General features: G+C 41.2%; 1 protein-coding gene across 1 annotated transcript; it reads right to left on the reverse strand.

Moving 5' to 3' along the window:
• Positions 1-15323: 15323 nt before the first annotated feature.
• LOC132542410 (zinc finger protein 709-like) lies at positions 15324-24355 on the reverse strand. Its single transcript, XM_060204983.1, has 4 exons — positions 24234-24355; positions 19817-19943; positions 18853-18910; positions 15324-17169 (listed from the first exon to the last, which is right to left on the reverse strand). The coding sequence occupies exons 1-4, from the start codon at positions 24246-24248 to the stop codon at positions 15471-15473; spliced, it is 1899 nt and encodes a 632-aa protein (XP_060060966.1). The 5' UTR covers positions 24249-24355; the 3' UTR covers positions 15324-15470.
• Positions 24356-24818: the final 463 nt, after the last annotated feature.

The raw sequence follows: 24818 nt of genomic DNA on the forward strand, positions 1-24818 counted from the left end.
TTGAAACTCATGTGTCTCAGTGTTGTCTGTCGCGCCGAATCCACCTCCCACCTATAAGTCTCATTCTCCCTGGATCGGCCTGCTGAGCCCCCAGTTGGGTGGTCGGCGGCACTTTGCGCCTCCTGCGCCCAACCCGCTGCGCCAAGGCTGGCTCCCAGAGGATGTATTTCTAAGAATTAGGAAGGCTTCACCTAAATGGCTAGCCACCATAGACTTAACTGACATGTTCTATGCCATACCTTTAGCACCAGAATCTAGAGAGATTACAACTTTCTCATGGCAGGGAAAGCTCTATCAGTTTACTCCAGTCCCACAAGGGTACAGAAATAGTCCTATCATTGCACATAATACCCTCAGAAGGAGCTTAGAGGCATTACAGAGGCTACAAAAGGGATGTGAACGTTTTTCTTATGTAGATCATCTTTTAATTATAGGGCAGAATAAGGACACCATGACACAGGTTCTTGATGTCTCTGTTAAACAACTGAGACACCAGAGATGGACTATCAATCAGGATAAGGTCCAAGGCCCTGCTGAAACTGTAAAGTTCTTCTTTCTTTCTTTCTTTCTTTCTTTCTTTCTTTCTTTCTTTTTTATTATCCTTTTTGTTGCCCTTGTTGTTCTTTATTGCTATGGTTATTATTGTTGTTAGATAAGACAGAGACAAATGTAGAGAGGAGGGGAAGGCAGAGAGGAGGGGAGAAACTCAGACACCTACAGACCTGCTTCACTGCTTGTGATGCAACTCACCTGCAGGTGGGGAGCCAGGAGCTCGAACCTGGATACTTATGCTGGTCCTTGTACTTCACACCATGTGCACTACCCACTGTGCCACCGACCGACTCCCAAATGTGTAAAGTTCTTAGGAGTACATTGGTCAACCATGGGTACCTAAAATTCCTGAGGCTACAGAAGACATAATTAAGGCCCTACCAACACCACAGAATAAGTCTCAAACCCAGCAAGGTACATTCATGTATTGGAGGTACATTACATTCATGTATTGGAGGAACCATATTCCATACTGAAACACATAGTGAAACACTCTGGCAATCCAGTAATCTTCGGACACATGAAAAAACTCACAGTGGAGAGAAACCCCATTAATGTAAACAATGTAGTAAAACATTCAGTTGTTCCAGTAGTCTTCAGACACATGAAAGAATTCACAGTGCAGAGAAACCTTATGAATGTAAACAATGAAGGAAAGCATTCATGGGATCTAGTTCTCTTCAGTTAAATGACAGAACTCACAGTGGAGAGGACGAAGCCTCATGAATGTAAACAATGTAGTCAAACATTCATTTAAGTCAGTGTTCTTTGGAGACATGAAAGATCTCACAGTAGCGAGAAACCCAGTGAAAATAAATAGCAAAACATTGATTCAAGCCAGTCATCTTTGTCAATATGAAATAACTCACAATGGAGAGATATTTGATAAACGCAAGCAGTGTTGAAAACATTCTGTTATTCTGGTCCTCTCCATGGACCTGAAAGAACTCACAATGCAACCAAACCCCAAGAAAGTCATAAAGCTTTCAGATGTTTCGCTAATTTTCAAGCACATGAAATATTCACAATGGAAATCAATCTGTTGAGTGTAAACTCTACTAAGGATTGGAGAGACACAACCTGAGACACAATGCAGAGGCTTGTGGTTCAATATAATTGCTCTCAGGTGTAAGCCTCTGCACTACATGGGCTAGAGATATGTTCTGTTTTTATTGTCTCTCTATCTCTCCTTCTTGTTTTAATATATAAGTAAATATATCTAAATAATTGTAGGGAATCACAGGGCCATGTGAACCCATACCTCTGAATATAGTATAAATATATGGAATAGAAGTAAGTACTTTGAGTCTTTATCATAAATTCTAATATGTAAAAAAAATCTACTTGGTACTGAGAACTTCCTGATGTCAACAATGCTTAGATGTATTCAAATAATATTCTCAATATTCTCAGAATATTCTCAAGAGATCCACAGGGACAATAGATGTCTGAAAATATTCTCAAAGTTACTGAGAAGGTAAATAAAACCAACAATGTGAGATTGTCAAGCTGTAGAAGAGACAGAAACACCAAGTGTTGCAGAAGCTACTGAGTGGTCTGGGAAGTGGTTTTATCCAAAACCTATCCACTATCCCACCTCTTGTGCCCTGAATTTATAAATTTTTGTATAAAGGAAACACTAGGAAGTTGGATGGTAGTCCAGTGGGTTAAGCACATGTGACAAAAAGCCCAAGGATGGGCATAAAATTCCTGGTTTGAGCTCCTGGCTTTTCACCAGGGGAGTCACTTCACGGGTGGTGAAGTAGGTCTGCAGGTGTCTATCATCTCCCCCTTTCTGTCTTCCCCTACGCTATCTATTTCTCTCTGTCCTATCCAACACCACCACCAACAGGAACAAAACAAGGGCAACAAAAAGGAATAAATAGTTTTTTTTTAAAGGAGGGAGTTGGGTAGTAGCACTGTAGTTAAGCACAGGTGACACAAAGCACAAGGACCAGGCTAAGGATCTTGATTTGAGCCCCTGGCTTCCCACCAGCAGGTGAGTCACTTCACAGGTGGTGTAGCAGGTCTGCAGGTCTCTTTCTCACCCCCTCTATTTTCCCCTCCTCTCTCCATTTCTCTCTGTTCTATCCAACAACAACGACATCAATAATAACTACAATAATAAAACAAGGGCAACAAAAAGGAAATTTTTTAAAAAAGTAAATACTAGGGGGTTGAGCGGTGGTGCAGTGGGTGAAGCGCATGTGGTGCAAAGCGCAAGGACTGGCGGAAGGATCCCGGTTCGAGCCCCTGGCTCCCCACCTGCAGAGGAGTCGCTTCACATGCTTTCTCTCCCCCTCTGTCTTCTCCTCCTCTCTCCATTTCTCTCTGTCCTATCCAACAACGAACATCAACAATGGCAATAACAATAATAGCCACAACGAGGCTACAACAAGGGCAAAAAAAGGGGGGGATGGCCTCCAGGAGCAGTGGATTCATGGTGCAGGCACTGAATCCAGCAATAACCCTGGAGGGGAAAAAAAAAAGGAAACACTGACAAAAAACATAGTATAAAATAATTCCACACGACTCCTACCACCAGAACTATGTGTCTCATCCCATTCCCTGATAACTTTTCTATCCTTGCAGAAGCAGCTAGTGCAGCTGAGTTTGCAGGAACAGAGTGTTTCCAGTAGACACGCACTAAGTCACTTCCCACACACCAGACGCTTGTGGGTTTGCGTGAGTCTTACTATACTCCCAGTCTGACCTCAGCCATATGGGGATTATGTCCCAAAGTCCAGTATCCACACCTTGAGCTGTTCCCACCTTTTGACATTTGGAGCTTTGGGTATGCAGTAGACGGCCCAGCAATGTGCCATCAGAATCTGGGAGAAATGCAGGTCCAATACCTACTTCTACACAAGGATAGTTGAAGCCCAGAAAGGGAATGTGACTTCAAGTTCTCCTAAATTGATCCACACGCCAGGATATTTTATTTTAATTTTTAAAATATTTAACATTATTTTTCCTTTAATGCCCTTGTAGTTATTATTGTTATTACTGTTATTGTTGTTAGATAGGACAGAAAGAACTAGAGAGGAGGGGAAGACAGTGAGAGGGAGCAAAATACACACACCTGCAGACCTGATTCACTGTCTGTGAAGCATCTCCCCTGCAGGTTGGGATCAGGGGCTAAAAAAGGGATTTTTATGCTGTTCCTTGTGCTTTGCACCACGTTGCTTAACCTGCTGTGCCTCTGCCCGATAGCCACTGGATTATTTGTTTATATATAACTATATTTATTGCATAGAGTCAGCCAGAAAGTGAGAGGATGGGAAAAAGAGAGAGGAAGAGAGAGATACCTGAAGCTTTATATATAATTTCACTATACCTGAAGCTTTATTCCTGCATGTGGGCACTGGGGACTCAAACCCTGTTCCTTGCGCACTACAATGTTTGCATTCAACCTGTTGTAGCACCACCAAGCCCCCACACACTTCAGGATTATTTTATCCAATGAGGTGGATAGGTCCCTCCATAAGACCAACCTTGAATCTCTAGGATACAGTCAGTGTGTGTGTGTGGGAGGGGGGTGCGCAGCACTGCAGGAGCTGAGGGGGGTCAGTGTCCCTATTACCTAGAGGAGTCTCCTGAGCTCAAGGAGGAAGGACACACAGACCTCTCCACCTCTGACTAGTGAACCTTTGGAGGAACTTGATGGGAGCTCTTCTGGTGAGTGGCTGTGGAATGAGTGGGGATCCCAGGCAGATGACCAGGACAAGATCTGGGGCAGGAACTTGGCTCTGTCCTTGCACAGGACTGAAGCCCCTCTGAAGTTCCCTGGAGGGATGCCCCGGCCAGCAGGGCAGTGAGCAGGGGCTAGCAACCCAATGAGACCTGAAATGATAGGGACAAGAGACGCGAAGAACGAGAGCAAGTCAAGTTTCTGATCAAGCTCTAAATTTTATTGTGAACACAGGCATTATAAGGCTTTGGGGAAGGAGGGGGAAGTGCTGGAGGAGGAGGAGGGGGAGCAATCTTCAAAGGGGGAATGTTCCTTGCAACATACAATGGATGAAATCATGTTTGCTACCACAACTATGTGTTGTGTCACTGTTTCTGATAAATGGTCTACCTGAGGGGGAAATGGCTTGCCCAGGGGGAAATGAAACTTGTCTCGAGGGCTTCCATTGTTTCAAAGCTAATCATCTATCAAAGCAGAGAAATGGCTCCTGGCATCTCATCCCTTCGTTATAATTTAACTTGAGGCAGTTAGTTGAGGTGAGGAGCAGGGACCTGAACAGCAGGTATAACCAGAGGGGGGAAGTATTGACCCGATTCCTCCCGCGGGGTGGGTGCAGAAACCAACCTTCCCGCATCTTATAAGGCTCTCGGTGTCTTTTTGGGGAGAGGAGGCAGAGCCACAGTTTCCAGGGAAATGTTTTTTTGTTGCTGACACCAACCTCCATGCAAATCAGGTTTGCTTCACGGGGGACTCAGAGGCGGACAATAGGGTCCTCCCCCTGCAGTGCTTTGCCTTGCACCCCTTACTGGTGTCCTTTCCCTGCCAAGGTTGGATGTTTCCGTGCATAATTCTGAGTTTTATGCCATCCGAAAGGGAGGTCAGTCATCCTCAGGTTCAGCCAGGCCTCTATCAGCCAAATCAAGTCTGTGATAATGGATTTGCAAAGGTTTTGATGCCAAAGAGTCAATCTGCCGTTTTATAAAATCAGTAATCTTATTAAAAATAAAGGGTCCTAAGGTAACCATTAACAAAAGACTAATAAGGGCCTCATAAGGGGCTCTGTAGTGACTCAAGACTATTTGTGGTGGAGTCTATAACCTGTTGTAATTTGTCAGAAAATTTATGGGAGGAATATATAGAGTGTCCTAGCATGCCACCAGCAAGTCTAAGGGAAGCAGTCAGTGGATGTGATGTCCAGGGGAAGAAACACAGCACGTCTGGTCTTCTGGTCAGCGCCAACTGATGAAATTTTCTTCTTCTGGTCAGCTGTGGAACAAGCAAGACTAGGAGGCAAGGACCAGGTAGAGAAGAATTGACATGAAAATATAGGATGGTGTTTATCAAAACACAGAGGAGGTGCATACACATTAGAAGTCAAGGTGAGGTTCCTTGAATATTGAGGAATATTTTGAGAAAAGTGAGCAGTCAATAAGCATGCAAAGATGAAGTCAGCAGTGGTAGGTCAGCAGAAAGAGAAGACTTGGATAAGCTGGTGAGGTTAGCTGGAGTATATACTGCCATGGTGTCCTTTGTGGTAAGGACTTGCCAACAGGGACTCCGTGGATTTTGCAAGAGCAATGTCATCCACCATAATAAAAGGAAAACAAACATGGACATCCAGTGTTGAAAAAAGAGAAAAAGAATATGTCTCTATGACTGGAAAAGTGTGTGGCTTTGTCAATGAGATATAATAAATGGACAATTTGAATTTTTGTAAATATTAAAAAGATTTAGTATGTTACTTCATTGACACTTTAGCCAACTGAATACTGGAGGGTGCATTACCCTTCCTTTTTTTATTATTAATTAAGCTTAAGGGTTTTAGTTTTTCTTGTTTGAGCTGTAGCCCACATAAATTTAGAAAAAATATCAACTGATAAAAAAAAGTTTTTTTTTTTTTTTTTTTTTTTTTACTAAACATGGGCAGGTGAATTACATCAATCTGTCAGAGAGCATTGGCTTTTATCAATGGAGATTAATCTTAAAAGTCTGAATAGCAAGATCTTAATTAAATAATGCAGGAGCCAGTAAAGTGCTCTCACTATGGCAGGTCAAGCATTAAAATTTTAAGAGGCTTGTAAAAAAATGAGAAAAATTTTAGGATATGAGTGACTTTAGGAGTCATCACACACCCATACATAAAAAATTAAAAATGTTTAGTTTTAAATCTTACCATATGAGCAGTCAGTTCTTCATGTGCAGATGTACCTATAATTATTTACTTAGGGAGAGAACTTGTACCAAGTTAATTGATGATCTAATGGTTAGAATTGACTTGTTTTTTTTTTTATATGATTTTAGAAGGCTCTTTATTAGAATATACCAATATGTTATAGAAAGTCAATACCTAATGTGTTGACATGATAAAATATTTACCATTTTTTAGCATTATTTTAAACTGATTAGACAGTTTAAGCACACTATTATGCCTTTAGTTTACTAAGATCTTTACTCATCACAAGGCTATCATGAGTAAGCATAGATATAAAACTCTTAATAGATTTTGTTCTTTAGAACTCTAATATGGCAACTTAAAAGGCTAAAATAAAACCTCATAGTTTAAATATTCAAAATATTAATTTTGTTAAATCAGGATTTGCCAAAACAAATCTTCTATCAGACCAAAAACACCATTTATTACCTTAATTTATCAAGAATAAACCTCTGGCAGTGTCTTAAAACAAACCAGATAATTTTTAAAAGCAGAAAGATATAAAGAGGAAAACCAGCGCAAGAGCCTCTGGCATGTAAATAATTAACATAACCATTGTGTTATCTTTTACTAACCCAAGCCAGTTTTGCCTGTTTAGTTGAGAAAGTATTTTAAAAGTTTTTTTTTTTTTTTTTTTTTTTTTGAAATCACTTAAACAATTTTAAGTAAAATGTTAAACTTTGTTTGTTAGGATCTTTGTTTATCACAAAGCTATCACACCCTTAGGGCAGCTATGAACAAAGGTGGGTACACAACTTAATTGATCTTTCACTTTGATTTGGATAGGTAACTTAAAAAGCTAAGATAAACCTCATAGCTGAAATGTTAAAATAAATTTTTACTGTTAACATTTCTTTTAGATGACCATTTTACACTAAATAATTTTGTTGAATCACATCTGTTGAATAAAAAATTTTTTTTATCAGGCCAGGAATAGCACGTTTAACCCTTTTTTTTCCTGGCAAGGCCACTGCTCTACACTGACTGGGTTATTAGAAAGTCAGTTCAAGGATGGAATTAAATTAACAAACAGTGGCAGTTGATATTGAGGTGCTGGTAATATCTACAATTTTCACAAGAGTGAGAGAGACTACAGAGGCATTTTACCATGTCTAGATATCTCAGAAAATCTTTTTTTTTTTTTTTAAATATTTTATTTTATTTATTTATTCCCTTTTGTTGCCCTTGTTGTTTTATTGTTGTAGTTATTGTTGTTGTTGTCGTCGTTGTTGGATAGGACAGAGAGAAATGGAGAGAGGAGGGGAAGACAGAGAGGAGGAGAGAAAGATAGACACCTGCAGACCTGCTTCACCGCCTGTGAAGCGACTCCCCTGCAGGTGGGGAGCCGGGGTTCGAACCGGGATCCTTATGCCAGTCCTTGTGCTTTGCGCCACCTGAGCTTAACCCGCTGCGCTACAGCCCGACTCCCTCAGAAAATCTTTTTAACTAATGAATTGATGCTGATATTAGCTATCAGAAGGACGAAATTGTCTTATATTTTACTCTGGTAAAGGTGTGCCAATTCTATGAGTCTGGATCTTTAAAACCACATTTAGCTTAACTAAATCTTATTTAAAACTTAAAACAAACTTTAGTTACTTAGGGGTTAACACACATTAATGAAAACAAGGTTAGCACAGACTTAAAACATACATTCTTGGTGAAAGGAAAATTTTCCCTTTGAAAAACCGCTTTGGTTTTTGGATTCCTAACTCACAGCCTATCTATCCAGGAGGGGCGTTTGTGGCTAAGGTACATTTTACAGTTTTAAAGAAATAAATAATTAAATTTCTATCAAAAGTGTGTACTGGTTTTCTGGTTAATAGCTTTTAAGTTAAAGAGAACATCTTGTTTGATTGATTTCATTCTTTCTCTAAGGAATAGCTTGTTAGCCAGATAAGATCTCACTCAGAACTGGTTTTAAGCTTTCTGAGAGTAGAGGGAAAAAAGCTGGATCTTTTTTGGCTGACTAGTTTTAAGATAATGCCAAATCAAGAGCCCACAGTTCTTTAACTAATTGTAAATGTTCTCATTTTCTTTTTCTCTAATTTTCTAAGGGAAGCTGTTTTTCGTGCTAGTTGAGTTTTAGCCTTGGTGGTCTAATCAGTATTATTGGCCAAGTCAAGGACCAGAGCACAAAACGGAGGGACGGTGGTGTAGGGAGGCAGTCTGGACAAGGAAAAGCCTAGGGGTTAGGGTTAACCAGTTTGAGCCTGGCTCCAAGTAACAGGGAAAGCCAAAACCGGTTTTGATTTGGATGGTTTAGTCTTAGTTTTAGTTTTAGGGATTGGGTTTTTTGGTGAGGCTAAAAATGTAAGCTCTTCTGTAACTGCAGATATTTCTTTCATTAATTGAAGCTGCTCTCTCCGGTCAGCAAGGACCTTGCGGAGGGTGGAAATTCCTAGAAGGGCTCCTGAGAGTGCCCACCTGACAGAGGGATTGTCAAGGAGAGGGTCAGGCTGGAGAGCAGGGGCACGGATATAGGGAGGGGAATTAAAGGGAGGAGGATACCAATCAGGATTGTGATATTTGGCAGCCTCTTTTTCTAGCAAAGCCTCATCCTCCGCGGGGAGTGCTTCAGGAGAGGGGGGGCTTTGTGGGAGGTTTTGTAAAACTGGATAGAGGCGGGGGAAAGAATGCTGGGTTTCACTCTCATGTGAATTAGCAATAGGAGAGTCAATGGAGGGAACTTTAGTAAGTGCAGTGGGACCTGTAGGGAGGGGAATAGGGCTTTTACTTTCATCAGGTGCTGGGAGGCTTTTATTTTGACTGGGTACCGGGGGATCAAGATCAATAACCACAGAAGGGCATGGAGATGGGGTCTTTGTCCTGGACGGCGGACGAGAAAGTTGCCGGAGGACCTTTTCACCCTCTGTAATAAGGTTTTTAATATCAGGGTGATTATTATAGATTTTTAAGATATCATTAATCAAATTCCAGTAACAAAAGGCAGAAACAGGTACACGTTCAGGACCAAAAGACTGATAGTGATCATTAAGACAGTCACCAATTCTCCTCCAACGTTTCTCATCTATAGTGCCTTCCTGGGGGAACCAGGGGCAAATATTCCCAATATAATCTAAAAACTTCTTTAATTCTTTCTTTTTTTTTTTTTTAACCCTATTTCTTCGTGTCTTGAGTGACTCCTTGAGTCCTTTAATGAATAAATAGTTTGCTGAATTCATGTCCCATGGTTTTGCTTACCTCAGCCGCTGTGACACTCTCCCCCAGATGCGACTCACGGGCGGGTATTTCCGTGGCGATCTCTGCGAGTCTTTGCATTACCCCCCTCGGGCCGCGGTGACTCTGTGAATTCGGGTAGGCCTACCCCCTCGATCAGCGGAGTTTCTAGGTTCAGAAGGCTTCTTTGCCCCACGCTCGGGCGCCAGAATGCCCCGGCCAGCAGGGCGGTGAGCAGGGGCTAGCAACCCAATGAGACCTGAAATGATAGGGACAAGAGATGCGAAGAACGAGAGCAAGTCAAGTTTCTGATCAAGCTCTAAATTTTATTGTGAACACAGGCATTATAAGGCTTTGGGGAAGGAGGGGGAAGTGCTGGAGGAGGAGGAGGGGGAGCAATCTTCAAAGGGGGAATGTTCCTTGCAACATACAATGGATGAAATCATGTTTGCTACCACAACTATGTGTTGTGTCACTGTTTCTGATAAATGGTCTACCTGAGGGGGAAATGGCTTGCCCAGGGGGAAATGAAACTTGTCTCGAGGGCTTCCATTGTTTCAAAGCTAATCATCTATCAAAGCAGAGAAATGGCTCCTGGCAGAGGGACCTAAACCATCTGCTGAGGATCCCACCTCTGGTCAAGAAGGACATTCCTGGGGGAGTTGGGCAGCAGCACAGCAGGTTAAAGCACATGGTGCAAAGCACAAGGACCAGCATAAGGATCCCAGTTTGAGCACACGGATCCCCACCTGCAGGGGAGTCTCTTCTCAGGTGGTGAAGCAGGTCAGCAGGAGACTATCTTTCTCTTTCCTCTCTCTCTACCCTCTTCTCTCCATTTCTCTGTGTCCTATCCAGCAGCAACATCAATAACATCAACAATAATAACTACCACAATAAAACAACAAGGGCAACAAAAGGGAATAATTATTTTAAAAAAGGATATTCCTCTCTTCCATCTCTGTTGGGTTGTGTCACGGGGGAGAGAAGAGACCAGGAACTCGTGGCAGAGTGGGAACGCAAATCTTTATTAAACACAGGTGCCCAAGAGTTGTGTGTGAGCACAGAAGCCGAGGCCACATGGAGCTAGCAAAATGGCCGCCTCCCACTATGCCCACCAGCCCTTCTCCAGGTCTTCTTGGGTCGGGACGTGGAAAAGGGGACGAAACTGGAACAGCAGCGGGATTTATAGGGTTTATAGACATAAGTGGCAAGTTGGGAATGGGATTGGCTAGGAAAGGGGGTGGAGAGAGGCAAAAGGCATGCTGGGTAGGTAGAAGCATCTGTAGCAACTGTTGCAATGGTTTTAACTGAATTAGCAATACCCTGAGGGGATAACATGGTGGGGCTCTTTCAGGTAAAACAATGATTATGTAAGCAGAGCAGGGGTGCTGGCTTTAAGGCCCAACATCACCCCCTTTCTTTTTATCTAATGGCCATGGTATCGGGAATTCGGGGTGTTTTGTGATCAGGGAGTCTGATAGGACAAGGCACACCTTGAGGTGACTACTGTCCCTTTTGCTCAACCTCTCAGTAGAGAGACTAACAGGATTGGCACACTTCTCAGGTTCAAGCCCTGCCAAGCTCAACCCCATCCTCACAATTTCTGGACATCTCCCTCTTTCCAATGGCTATATTTGAATGGGTCAATGTCTGTAAAAGGCTCCATCTCTGACAGAGGAATAGTAGTGTAAGGGTGAACCAAAACCTGGTGGGCAGAAACCTAAATGATATCATGCAGGCGTCTTAAAAAGAACTGGAATAAGACAAGAAATAAATAAGAGTAGCAAGGGACAACGTGAGACTGAAGAGAGGCCTAGTAGGTAGAGAGGGGCTGCCTGTTGGGCAGATAGTGGGCGCTGCCTGATAGGGGGAGGAGGGCCTGATAGGCTGAGGGGCGAGAGGGATGATCTGGCCTTGCAGTCTCAGGACTTCTACAGTCAGTCCTTGACAATGTCAGCAGTGTAAAGGGAGTGTCCAAAGGTGTACCAGCAAGTCTGATAGAAGTGTCAGTCCAATGCCAACGACCGCTGCACGTCTATCTCAATGGGGGACGACAGCCACTGGAACTTTGCTTCTCTGTAGAGTGAGCTGGAATGGCCAAAACGTGACAGGTGAAGCAGAGGCAGGAAGAGCAGTGATGGGCGAGAGAAAGGCAGTAAGAAAGTTCTGTCCTTGGCCTCTGTGAATCAGGTTCTTCAAATTGTGTCAGGTCACATCATGGGTTTCAGGGGGGTGCCGCTGTAGTTGTGCCATCTAGTGGGTGACGTCAGAGTGTGCAGGGGTCCAGATGGTTTTCTGGGGATTCCTGTGAAGGAAACACACACAATTTTGCTTCCCATGGATAGCAGGGCATCTGGTTCTAATTTTTATATTAAAGGAGGTTTAATGTAGTTTGTGCCTTACCTAAATGAATGTTGGGGGCAGGTATCCCCCCTTTTTTCTTTACTTAATTGGGACTAGGCATGTGGCGGGCCTTTTCAACAACCGTTTGTCTTTGAGGGTTGTAAGGCATGTCTGTGGTATGGGTGATGTTATAAATTGAAAAAGTCTTTAAATTGTTGGCTGACAAAGGCAGGCCTATAGTGGCAAAATGAGACACACCAGTTAAGTGTAGAAAAATATGTGAATGTTGTTAATTTACATAAGTTGTATATGGGGGAACTTCTTATATAGTTTAATATCTTACCATATGAGCAGATGCTTCTTCATGTGAAGACTTTGACAAAGTTGTAGTCAATTACTTGTGAAGACAAAACTTTTAATGAGTTAGAACTTAACTATAATTGATAACTCAATGATAATAATTGGTTTAAGTAGCTTAAAAAATAAAGAGGAAAAAAACAATTTTTTTGACTCTTTTTGGACGTCTCCAGAAACCATGTCTGCATCCAGCATTTTTATATAAAGTCAATTAAGTTTCAGAGTACTCTGAGCAAAATGGGTCGTACAAAAAATTTTGGTCATTCAAGTCACTCAAAAAATTTTTTTTAGTTATTCAACTCACTCATAAAACACAACTGGGCAGTCATAGCATAAGAAATTCAGAGAAGGGGGAGAGGGCTCTGTGAACCAGACTTTTCAGATTCCACCATGTCGTATTATGAGTCCTGAGGTGCATCCTGCAGCCAGTCCTCTTGCAGTGTTTCTTGTTCCTCAGGGATAACAGTGCCATCATGCAGGTATTGGTGGACAGGAAGTCAGAAAGGTTTTGAATAATTCTGTGGAAACATGCATGCAAAACCCCTTCCCATGGTCAATAGGCGGTCAGGCCCTTTCCAAATTTTATAGTGGGTCTTTCCATTTGACCTTAATAGCTGGCAGGGTAAAGATCGCCCATGGCGGAGGGGTCTCAGAAAAATAATAAAAAATAAAAAAGGAAAATGAAAAAATGGCTACCAGGAGTGGGGATTAATCATGTAGGTACCAAGCCTCAGAAATGACCCTGGTGGCAATGTAGGAAGGGAGTGAGGGAGGAAACAAAGGAGGGGAAAAAAGAAAGGGAGAAATATATGGAGAGGAAGGGAGAGAAGGAAGAAATAGCAGAAAGATAAAGAGGGGGAGGAAGAAAAGGAAGGAAAGAAAAAAGGGGGAAGTAAGAAAGGATGAGAGAGACAGAGATGCTGGGTTTCCTCAATGTGTAGATAACAGCTAGTTAGGTGGCATGTTTGTCTTACTTCACTTTGTAGACTGTTTATTCACTGTAGCTTCCCCTCTCACAGTGTATAAAATCTCTCCACCAGGACCCAGGACTCGAGCAGTTCTCTCTCAGAACATTATGACTGTTGTTTCTAGTAATTAAATGATGAAAAAGATTGTAAAATCATAGGGGTACAATTCCAGGCAGTTCCCACCACTAGAGTTCCCTGTCCCATCCCCTCCATTGGAATCTTTCCTATTTGTATTTATTTGCTTATTTATTTTTCCTTTTTTCCCTGGTTGTCTTTTTATTGCTGTTGTAGTTATTGTTGTTATAGATGTCATCATTGTTGGATAGGACAGAGAGAAATGGGGAGAGGAGGGGAAGACAGAGAGAGGGAAAGATAGACACCTGCAGACCTGCTTCACTGCCTATGAAGCAATTCCCCAGCAAGTGGGGAGCCGAGGGCTCGACCTGGGATACTTTTGCCTGTCACTGCACTTTGCACCACGTGCACATAACTCACTGCACTGGCATCCTGACTCCCGCTTTCCTATTTTTTTTTTATTCCTCTGGGAGTATGGACCAAAATCTTTATGTGTGCAGAAGGTGGGTGTTCTCGCTTATGCAATTGCTTCTCCACTGGACATGGGTGTTAACAGGTGGATCCAAACCCCTAGCCTCTTTCTGTCTTTCTGTGTTGGGGCAGGGATCTGGGAAAGTGAGGTTCTGGGACACATTTGGTGAGGTCACCTGCCCAGGAAAGTCAGGATGGCCTCATGGTAGCATATGTAACTTGGTGCTAAAGGTGATAAGATATAAAGCAGGACAAAAATGATTAATAAACAGGAACCCAAAGGAAGGAGTAGAGCAGATGAAATTAGGACACAGAGGTCACACAGGCTCCTGTGCAAAATATGAATAGACATGGGTCAGATCAATGGGGTTTCCAGTTAATGGTATTTATATATTTTCCTCATATTTGGAAGCTATTGTCTGCCCTAATCCAGCTTTCTATTCCTATTCTCAGCTCTGACATCTTCCCAGACATTTTTTCCATCCTCAGTTCACCAAAATCACTGACAAAATACCACAGTGCATTTACAGAAAAGCGTATGTGCCTTTCCCAGGCCACAGACCCGACCAGATCTCCAGGTGGTACAGAAAGAGGAGAGTGGAGGTGAGAGGCGGCATGACGTCCCACATACAAAGTTTGAGCCCTCTCCAATGCACCGGAATCTCCCTTAAGGCTTAGACCCCTCCTGTGGTCCAGGGGCCTTAACCTTAGAAGCTTCCTGGTGAGCTCCTAGGGGCTGCAGGCAGTATCACCTTCATTTCCCTTCAAGCAAGTACAATCTTTATAATCTCAGATTGGTCACACAATATCCCTGGATAATGCCTCACCACAGCAGCCTGAATGCTTTGCCCCATCAGGATTTTCTCTTAGAATCTCCTGTACACACACCTGCTTCCCAAACCAGGGCAAGTGGAATGAGAGTTCATAATGACAAGTCATATCTGCTCAGAGAGATTTTACACGGTCACATTCTCCATAAAAACAGCCATTTCAAAGAGGGTAGACAGCATAATGGGTATGCAAACAGATTCTCATGCCTGAGGCTCCAAAGTCCCAGGTTCCATCCCCCACACCACCACAAGCCAGAGCAGAACAGTGCTCTGGTTAAAAAAACATCCTTTCAGGGACTGGGTGGTGGCACACCTGGTCGAATGTGTCTGAAGATGACTGGAACAACTGAATGTTTTACTACAGTTACATTCATAGGGTTTCTCTCCACTGTGAATTCTTTTTTTTTTTTTTTTTTTGGAGGGAGATGGGTTTTTATTCACAAAGAAATCTCGTCCTGTCTTCCATCAAGAGGGACCCTGGGGATCCCAGGGAGAACAGCCTTTGCCTGGGACACAGACCCCGAAGGTGAAGCTTCTGATTCAGCAGGTCCTGACAGACCCTGGCACACTGAACGGGACGGCACTCTCAGGTACCAGGGTTCTGCTCCTTTTTAGTTTTGCATTTACATTTGTTGCTCAGAGAGAAGGCTATGCCGACCAGGCAGAGGACTCCTGCCAGCTGCAGGGTCTCCCAGTCATAGTAGAAGGGACTGCTCTCATAAATGGCCTCAATGGCTTCCAGGGCAGAAAGACTTGCCGGCAGTAGGTGTCCAGTGATTAATTCCATGTCATCACAGCCGGGAGGGTACAGGCTGAGGATAGGGCGCTGGGAGCAGGTTTGAGGCTGTGATTCTGCTGTGAATTCTTTCATGTGTCCGAAGATTTCCGGATTGCCTGAATGTCTTACTACATAGGTTACATTCATAGGGTTTCTCTCCACTATGAATTCTTTCATGTGTCTGAAGATGACCGGATTGCCTGAATGTTTTACTACACTGTTTACATTTATATGGTTTCTCTCCACTGTGAGTTCGTTCATGTTGCTGAAGAATACAGGATTGTCGAAATGTTCTACTACATTGTTTACATTCATAGGGTTTCTCTCCTGTGTGAATTCTTTCATGTAAGCGAAGACTACTGGAACAAAAGAATGTTTTACTACATTGTTTACATTCATAGGGTTTCTCTCCACTGTGAGTTCTTTCATGAAACCAAAGATGACTGGAACAACTGAATGTTTTACTACATAGTTTACATTCATAGGGTTTATCTCCACTGTGAATTCTTTCATGTGTCCGAAGACTACTGGAACAACTGAATGATTTACTACATTGTTTACATTCATATGGTTTCTCTCCACTGTGAATACGCTGTGAGCGAAGTCTACTGGAACAAATGAATGTTTTACTAAACTTTTTACATTTATAGGGTTTCTCTCCACTGTGAATTCTTTCATGTGCCCGAAGATGACTGGAAGAACTGAATGTTTTACTACATTGGTTACATCCATAGGGTTTCTCTCCACTGTGACTTCTTTCATGTCTCTGAAGACTACTGAAACAACTGAATGTTTTACTACATTGTTTACATTCATAGGGTTTCTCTCCACTGTGAGTTCTTTCATGTTTCTTAAGACAACTGTAAAAACTGAATGTTTTACTACATTGTTTACATTCATATGGTTTCTCTCCACTGTGAGTTCTTTCATGTTTCTTAAGACAACTGGAAACACTGAATGTTTTACAACATTGTTTACATTCATAGGGTTTCTCTCCACTGTGAGTTGTTTCATGTTTCTTAAAACTACTGGAACAACTGAATGTTTTACAACATTGTTTACATTCATAGGGTTTCTCTCCACTATGAGTTCTTTCATGTTTCTTAAGACTACTGGAACAACTGAATGCTTTACAACACTGTTTACATTCATAGGGTTTCTCTCCACTGTGAGTTCTTTCATGTAGCTTAAGACTACTGGAACAACTGAATGTTTTACTACACTGTTTACATTCATAGGGTTTCTCTCCACTGTGAGTTCTTTCATGTCTCCGAAGACTACTGGAACAACTGAATGCTTTACAACATTGTTTACATTCATAGGGTTTCGCTCCACTGTGAGTTCTTTCATGTTTTTTAAGATTACTGGAACAACTGAATATTTGACTACATTGTTTACATTCATAGGGTTTCTCTCCACTGTGATTTCTTTCATGTATCCAAAGATGACTGGAACAACCGAATGCTTTAATACACTGTTTACATCCATAGGGTTTCTCTCCACTATGAATTCTTTCATGTGCCCAAAGATGACTGGGAGAACTGAATGTTTTACTACACTGTTTACATCCATAGGGTTTCTTTCCACTGTGAATTCTTTCATGTTTTTGAAGATGAATAGAATTAGTGAGTAATTTGTTGTATACTTCACATTCTTGAGGTGTTCTATCATTCTGAATTTTTTTGCCCTCAGAGACTTTCACTGCTGTATTACTGTAAAATAATGAACAATTAATTAATGACATTTCACTGAATATAACTGATTCTATTATCAGATGCAGAACATAATTTTACATAATAACATCAGATATTAACAATAGATTTTACTAGAACGTATACTGAAAAAAAATCACACATATAAAAAATTAGAAAAAGATCTAAAGGGATTTGGGCGGTACCACAGTGGGTTTAGCAGGTGCAGTGCAAAGAGCAAGAACCAGGTAGGATCCCACTTCAAGTCCCCGGCTCTCCACCTGCAGGGGAATCACTTCACAGGTAGTGAAGCTCATCAGAAGGTGTCTCTTTTCCTCCCTATCTCCCCTTTTCTATGTCTCTCTCTATCCAATAACAAATAATTATTTTTAAATCATGAATTAAAAGTAAAGTTAAAGAATTGGTTAAAAGGGACTGAATTGGGAGTCAGGAGGTAGCACAGCAGTCTAAACACACATGGTGCGAAAGGTAAAGAGAGGTTGAAGTATTCCAGTTTGATCCCCTAGCTTCCCAACTGCAGGGGAGTCACTTCACAGGTGGTAAAGCAGGTTTTTAGGTGTCTATCTTTCTCTCCCGTTCTCTCCAATTTACTCTCCTGTCCAAAATCAATGAAAGCAACAACAACAAAACAAGGGCAACAAAAGGGAATATTTTTTAAAATACTTTAAAAGGGGGGGATGGGCAGTGGTGCACCTGACTGAGCACACATGCTACAATGAGCAAGGACCGGGTTTGAGCCCCCCGGTCCCCACCTGCAGGGGGAAAGCTTTGCAAGTGCTGAAGAAGGACTGCAGGTCCTCTTTCTCTCTCCCTCTCTATCTCTCCCTTCCTATAGATTTCTGGCTGTCTCTATCCAATAAATAAGATAAAAACTGGTAAAAACTACATACCTTCATTTAAGTATATTATGCCACAACTAATAATATCTTTACAGGTATTTTGTATATACTAATTGAATCATTATTTGTTAACAGCCAGTTTTGGCACTGTGTTGAAGTTTTTCACTGAAAATATTGATCTTTTCTAGAAGGACTACATCTACGTATCATAAAAATAAAGATATTCATACATTATAGATACTCTTATTGTTTCCAAGTGTGCTATTTTATAAACACTAAGTATCTTTGCCCCCTTTTTAAGACTTCCATTTCCTTGTTACATGTGAGAAAGATTTTCCTATGACGTGAAGAATAGACAGATAATGTAGAACATCATTATGGTCCTTTTGTTGCCAGTGAGTCAGATGGGAACTTGAGTCATGTATGTCACATACATTGTATTTGAGTAACTTGTCCAACTGTTCTATAACCTAGTCATGAAGTATCTTTGATGAGATTATATAAAAATTAATCTATTTGTGGCAGTGATTATAAATTCTTTTTTATTATAAATACAATTTTCTTAATAAATTGTATTAAAAGAGCTGCTATGCAATTATTAGGTCAGTAGACAGCACACAATTAAGAACGCATAAGTAGGGGGCCAAGTGGTAGCGTAGCAGGTTAAGCATAAGTTCCAGAAAGAACAAGGAAAAGTCTTAAGGATCTGGGTTCAAGCCCCCAGCCTAATACGGGGAAACTATGCAGGCACCAGATCTAGGTAAATTACACAGAGACAAAATATTTGAAAACACAATAGCTTTCTGGGTGGTACATAAAATTTTATTGTAAGTTTAACTCTCACCTTTGTTGACTCCTGTGCAAGTAATGCTGCTCTTTGGTGGAAAGTTCTTGTATTTTTTCTAAAATTACAAAATATATAAAGGATTAGAACTTATACTAACAGTGGTCTGGGAGGTGGCACAGTGGGTAAGGCACTAAACTCTCAATCATGAGGTCCCGAGTTCAATCCCAGGCAGCACATGTACCAGAGTTATGGCTGATTGTTTTTTTTCCTCCTATCTTTTGCATGAATAAATAAATAATTAAAAAGAAAGAAATTATACAAATAGATTGAATTTATTTTTATTCATTTATTCTTATCAGAGCACTGCTCAGCTCTGGTTTACGATGTTCTAGGGGATTGAACCTGGGACTTGATAGAGTCTCAGGCCTGAGAGTCTGTATAACCATCGTGCTACCTACTCCCACCCTGATAACTTTTTAAAGAATTTATTTTCAGGGAGTCTTGTGGTTGCATAGCCAGTTAAGCAGACAAGGCGCAAAGTGCAAGGACTGGCCTCAGCATCCTGGTTTAAGATACCGGCTTCCCACCTGCAGGGTAGTCGCTTCACAAGCGGTGAAACCGTCTGCAGGTGTCTATCTTTGTCTACGCCTCTCTGTCTCACCATTCTCTCTCCATTTCTTTCTGTCTTATCCAACAGTAACATTAGTAACAACAATAAAACAAGGGCAACAAAAGGGAATAAATAAATAAATAATTATTTCTTAATTCATGAGAAAGGCAGTCTGAGAGAAAGAATCAGACATCAATCTAGTACGTGTGTAGCCAAAGACCAACCTCAAGACATCATGGTCGAGAATCCAATATTTTATCCACTGTGCCATCTGCTGGACCACAAGACTGAATTTGTGATCCATTCTGAGTCACAATCAAACTCTGATCACATAACACTGTCTCCATTTCTACATTGGTGAACAAAAAGTGACTTGTCTTCTAGTTGAAAAATTAAGGCGATTAGAGTTACCTATGGAAAAAAAGTTCCTCAAGTTTTCACACATCACATCTCTGTAGAGTTTCTTCTCTGAAGGATTCAATAGTGCCCACTCCTCTTGAGTGAATATCACAGCTACGTCTTCATAGGTCACTGAGGCCTAAAATATGTGCAATGTGTTCATGTGAGAAAATGTGAGCGGCAGCAGATCAGCATATTAACTACTCAGAATCTTTCTCATAAATAAAATCTTAAAAAAAATGAAATGAAACATCTCTAACCACACATAGCTCTTTATGAAATCAACATCATTATGGAAGCATGAAATTACACTATTTAGAGTCATCATACCACATTAGGCATCTCTGCAGTGTCAGTGTCCAGTAAAGGGTTAAAAGTGCAAGAATGTTATACAAATAAAATAAGTATTATCAGGTTCAGGGCAATGGTGCACCTGGTTAAGTGTACATTTCACCATGACACAGGACCTAGGTTTGAGGCCTGCTTCCCTTCTGAATGGGGTCACTTCATGAGCAGTGAGACAGGCCTGCAGGTGTCTCCTATCAAATAAAATGGAAAGAAAAACGGGCTTTCTGCATCAATGGATTCAAACTTCAGACAATGAGCTCAAGAAATAACCCTGGTGAAAGAAAAAAGATTGGAGGACAAGAAGAATTGTTCCACAGTAAGCTACATCCTCCTCAATTTCTCTCTCTATCACAGGATGTAAAATATAATTTATAAATACAAAAAGATTCTATGAGGAGGGAGCCATTGTGGAAAGTCTGGCAGTGAAAGGTCTTATGTTCCTTAAGATGCACTTGGATGTTACAACAGTAACCAAAAAAACCTATAGAAGTCATCCTCATTACAGTACATAACATCTGATTTGGAAATGTCTTCAGAAACCTGAGTTCAACATAAAAGATAAATAAATGGAGAAATGAACCACTGAGAATACACAAAAATGAATATATTTGGCATAATAACAAGACCAAAGATTATATCACCAAGTCAGAGATGAAGTAAACAAAAAATAAGAAAACATATTTACATGCTCTACATCAAAACGCTAATGAGCAATATATATATACTCACACAACTCAGTAGAGTAACATAAACAACCACAATAAATGCACAGAAAGACATTTATAATCTCTTTAACCAAGAAGATGTTTAGTCACAGTGCAATTAAAAATCGCTCACAACCCGAGTGTCAGATACCTGTATGTTATAACAATAAAGTTTCATTTTTTAAAAAAAGAGTAATTCTGGTTTATTACCCTTTTGTAGAGTCACTGAATCTTATAATATCTTAGACAGAGCTTGTGAAAAACACACATGGATACTAAGCAGAATTGTTAGTTCTGTGATATCCCAGGAGAGACATCTTCTCAGTAGGAATACTGGATTAATGTCATTACTTTTCTCTGCAAAAAATTAAGACATTTTCAACGGTTCTATGCCACTAATCAACATAAGAATTGTTGACCCTAGGAGTCGGGCGGTAGCACACAGGTAAAGAGCACGTGGTGCAAAGCGCAAGGACCTGAGTAAAATTCCCGGTTTGAGCCCCTGTCTCCCCAACTGCAGGGGAGTCGCTTCACAGGCGGTGAAGCAGGTCTACAAGTGTCTATCTTTTCCTCCCCCTCTCTGTCTTCCACTCCTCTCTCCATTTCTGACTGTCCTATCCAAAAACTACATCAACAATAACTACAATAAAAACAACAAAGGGAAACAAAAATGAAATAAATACAGAGTAAAATAGTAATAATAATAAAGAATTGTTTATCCCACAGGAATGCGGGATAGAGTTGGGTTGTAGTCAGTGGGTTAAAGCGCATGTGGTGCAGAGCTCAAGGACTGGAGTAACAATGTCAGTTTGAGTCCCCGGTTCCCCACCTGCAGGGGAGTCACCTCACAGGTTTGCAGGTGTCAGTCTTTCTCTCCCCTGTCTACCCTCCTCTCTCCATTTCTCTCTGTCCTATCCAACAATAAAAACATCAACATCAATTAACAACAATCAAAAGTACAACAATAAAACAAGAAGGCCAACAAAAGGAAATAAATATTAATAAAAAAAAACTCTGAAAAGAATGTTGGGTAGAGAGAAAAAGAAGGTGGGAGTCAGGCGTTAGCGCAGCAGGTAAGGCGCTTGTGGAGAAAAGCACAAGGATTGGAATCAGGATCCCAGTTTGAGCCCCTGGCTCCTCACCTGCAGGAAAGTCGCTTCAAAAGTAGTGAAGTAGGTCTGCAGGTGTCTCTCTCTCACCCTCTGTCTTGCTCTCCTCTCTCCATTTCTCTCTGTCCTATCTAACAATGATGACATCAATAAGGACAACAGTAATAATAAAAAAGGCCAGGGGGTCAAGTGGTGACACTCTTCATTAACTGTTCACTTTATCTGTTCAAAGAACCAGTTAAAGCCCCTTGGCCCCACCTACAGCAGGTAAGCTTCATGAAATGTGAAGCAGGGCTGCAGGTTTCTATGTCTCTCCCTTTCTATCTCCCCTGCCCCATCCATTTCTCTTGGTCTCAATCCTTTCTTGAATAAATAAACAAATATTGTTTTAAAAATCTACTTTAAAAAAGAGAAAATTCCTTTTAGCTCCATCCAAGATGGGCTCACTGTTCTTAATAGTTATGTAGTATTCAATGGTGTATATATACCACAGGTTTCTCAGCCACTCATCTGTTGTTGGGCATCTGGGTTGCACCAAGGTTTTTGCTATTATAAATTGTGCTGCTATGAACATAGGTATACAAATAACTTTTAAGTTGGGTCTTATGGTGTCCTTGGGATATATCCCTAGGAGAGGAATTACTGGGTCATATTGAAGGTCCATGTCTAGCCTTGTGAGAGTTCTCCAGACAGATCTCCACAGAGGCTGGACCAATTTACATTCCCACAGGTTCCTCTGTCCCCACAGCCTCTCCAGCACTTGTTGCTGCTGTCCTTTTTGATGTTTGCCATTCTCATGGGGGTGAGGTACTATCTCAATGCTGTCTTTATATGAATTTCTTTGACAATCAGTGACCTGGAACAATTTTTCATGTGTTTATTAGCCTATTGGATCTTCTATTGTGAATATTCTGTTCCTATCCTCTGCCCATTTTTGGATGGGGAAAGCTATCTGGGGAGGGCATGGGATAGGGAGTTCTAGTGGTGGGAATTGTGTGGAGTTGAACCCCTCTTACCCTATGTTTTTTTTTTCAGTGTTTCCTTTTCATAACTAAAAAATAAAACTAAAAAGAGACAGAAAATGAAGACTCTGAATATTAGGAAGTATATATTCTAATGAACCTCATTTGTGCCTGATTCCATTATTCTTGGTGGAATGATTTTATTTATTTATTTTCTCTAGATAGAAGATTAGACAAAAAAAGGGGAAGACTCCACAGTAATACCCATGAAGTTCCCCTTTTCATGTCTATCTGTGTTTTCAGGGCTTGAAACTCAATATCTGGGTATGACAAAGTAGCACTTTACAACACGAGTTATGTCTTGGTATTCAAAAATTATTTCACAGGAGCTTTCTGGTAGAATAGCAAGTGGAGACCAGAATTGATCACCTGTGAGAACTCAGATGGGTTCAAGAATCATCTCTCCAATATCTGTAGAGGGAAGTCTCACTATTGTATGTGCTTCACAGCACCCCCCATTTCTTATATCTATTCATGTCTGTATATATAACATGACACTAAAGAATGGTGACACTGAGTCCCAGTGATAATACTAATTGGAAAATTAGTTTTAAGAGTAAATAGCTGTGGAGATAGCATAGTGTTTATGCAAAATATTTCCATATTTGAGGCTTTCAATCCCCAGCATCAACATAAGCCAGAGTTGAGCAGTACTCTCATCCGTCTCTATCTCTCTCATTGAAATAAATAACAAAAAAATAAACTAGGGGAGTCCTGCTTCCCCACAACTCTGCCCCACTAGGAAAAGCGTGAGACAGGCTGGGAGTAAGGATTGTCCTGTCAGTGCCCATGTTCAGTGGGGAAGCAATTACAGAAGCCAGACGTTTCGCTTTCTGGATCCCTTAATGACCCTGGGTCCATAGTTCCAGAGGATAAAGAATAGGAAAGCTATCAGGGGAGGGGAGGGAATATGGCATTCTGCTGGTGGGAATTGTATGGAATTGTGACTCTATTCTCCTATGGGTTTATCACTGTTTCCAGTTTATAAATAAATAAATAATTAAATAATAAAAAAAGAGTAAGTGAAAAGAGAAATACAAGGGTGGGGGAGGTAACACAAAGTTTCTGCCTGTGGCTCTCAGGCTCCAGGTTCTACTCCCTGACCCAACGTTAGCCAGAGATGAGCAGTACCTTGGCAGAAAGAGAGAGAAAGAGACAGAAACAGCAAATTAAACATGTATCAATTAAAATACAACTTATTCAAGAGGAAAAGATACAGCATCTGATGTGGGGCAAGTCTACTTACCCAAGAATCTGTCATCTCTTCCTCTTTTCATGAATGTCTTTCAGGCCAGAAAATGGAAGATCAATCACAGCAATAGCTTCAGACTCTGTTTAAATCTAGCAGCACAGCCTCTTCACTGGACAGTATGATGGAAGATACTGTAGTGAATACAAGGTACAATACCCTAGCTGTGCAATGTGAACAGAAGAGGTTATGGAAACATTTAGCAAGTTATCCTGCCTATTAAGACCACTACAAAGCCCACAAATTCTACTGACATCTCTTTCAACCTTTTAATTTTTCTTCAACAAAAGCATTCACAATAATCTAGTAAAATGGGAGTCAAGAAGTAGTGTAGTAGCATGTTAAGCTCATGTGGCCCAAAGCTCAGGGACCAGCCTATGGATCCTGTTTGAGCCCTTGGCTCCCCACCTGCAGGGGAGACGCTTCACAGGTAGTGAAGCAGGTCTGCAGGTTGCTATCTTTCTCTCCCCCACTGTCTTCCATGCCTCTCTCCATTCTATTTCACAACAATGACATCAATAACTACAACTACAATTTTAAAATGGACAACAAAAAGGGAAAAGAAATAAAATGGAAAAAGGT

Source organism: Erinaceus europaeus, chromosome 13 (genome assembly GCF_950295315.1).
Source record: "Erinaceus europaeus chromosome 13, mEriEur2.1, whole genome shotgun sequence".
Taxonomy (NCBI): Eukaryota; Metazoa; Chordata; class Mammalia; order Eulipotyphla; family Erinaceidae; genus Erinaceus; species Erinaceus europaeus.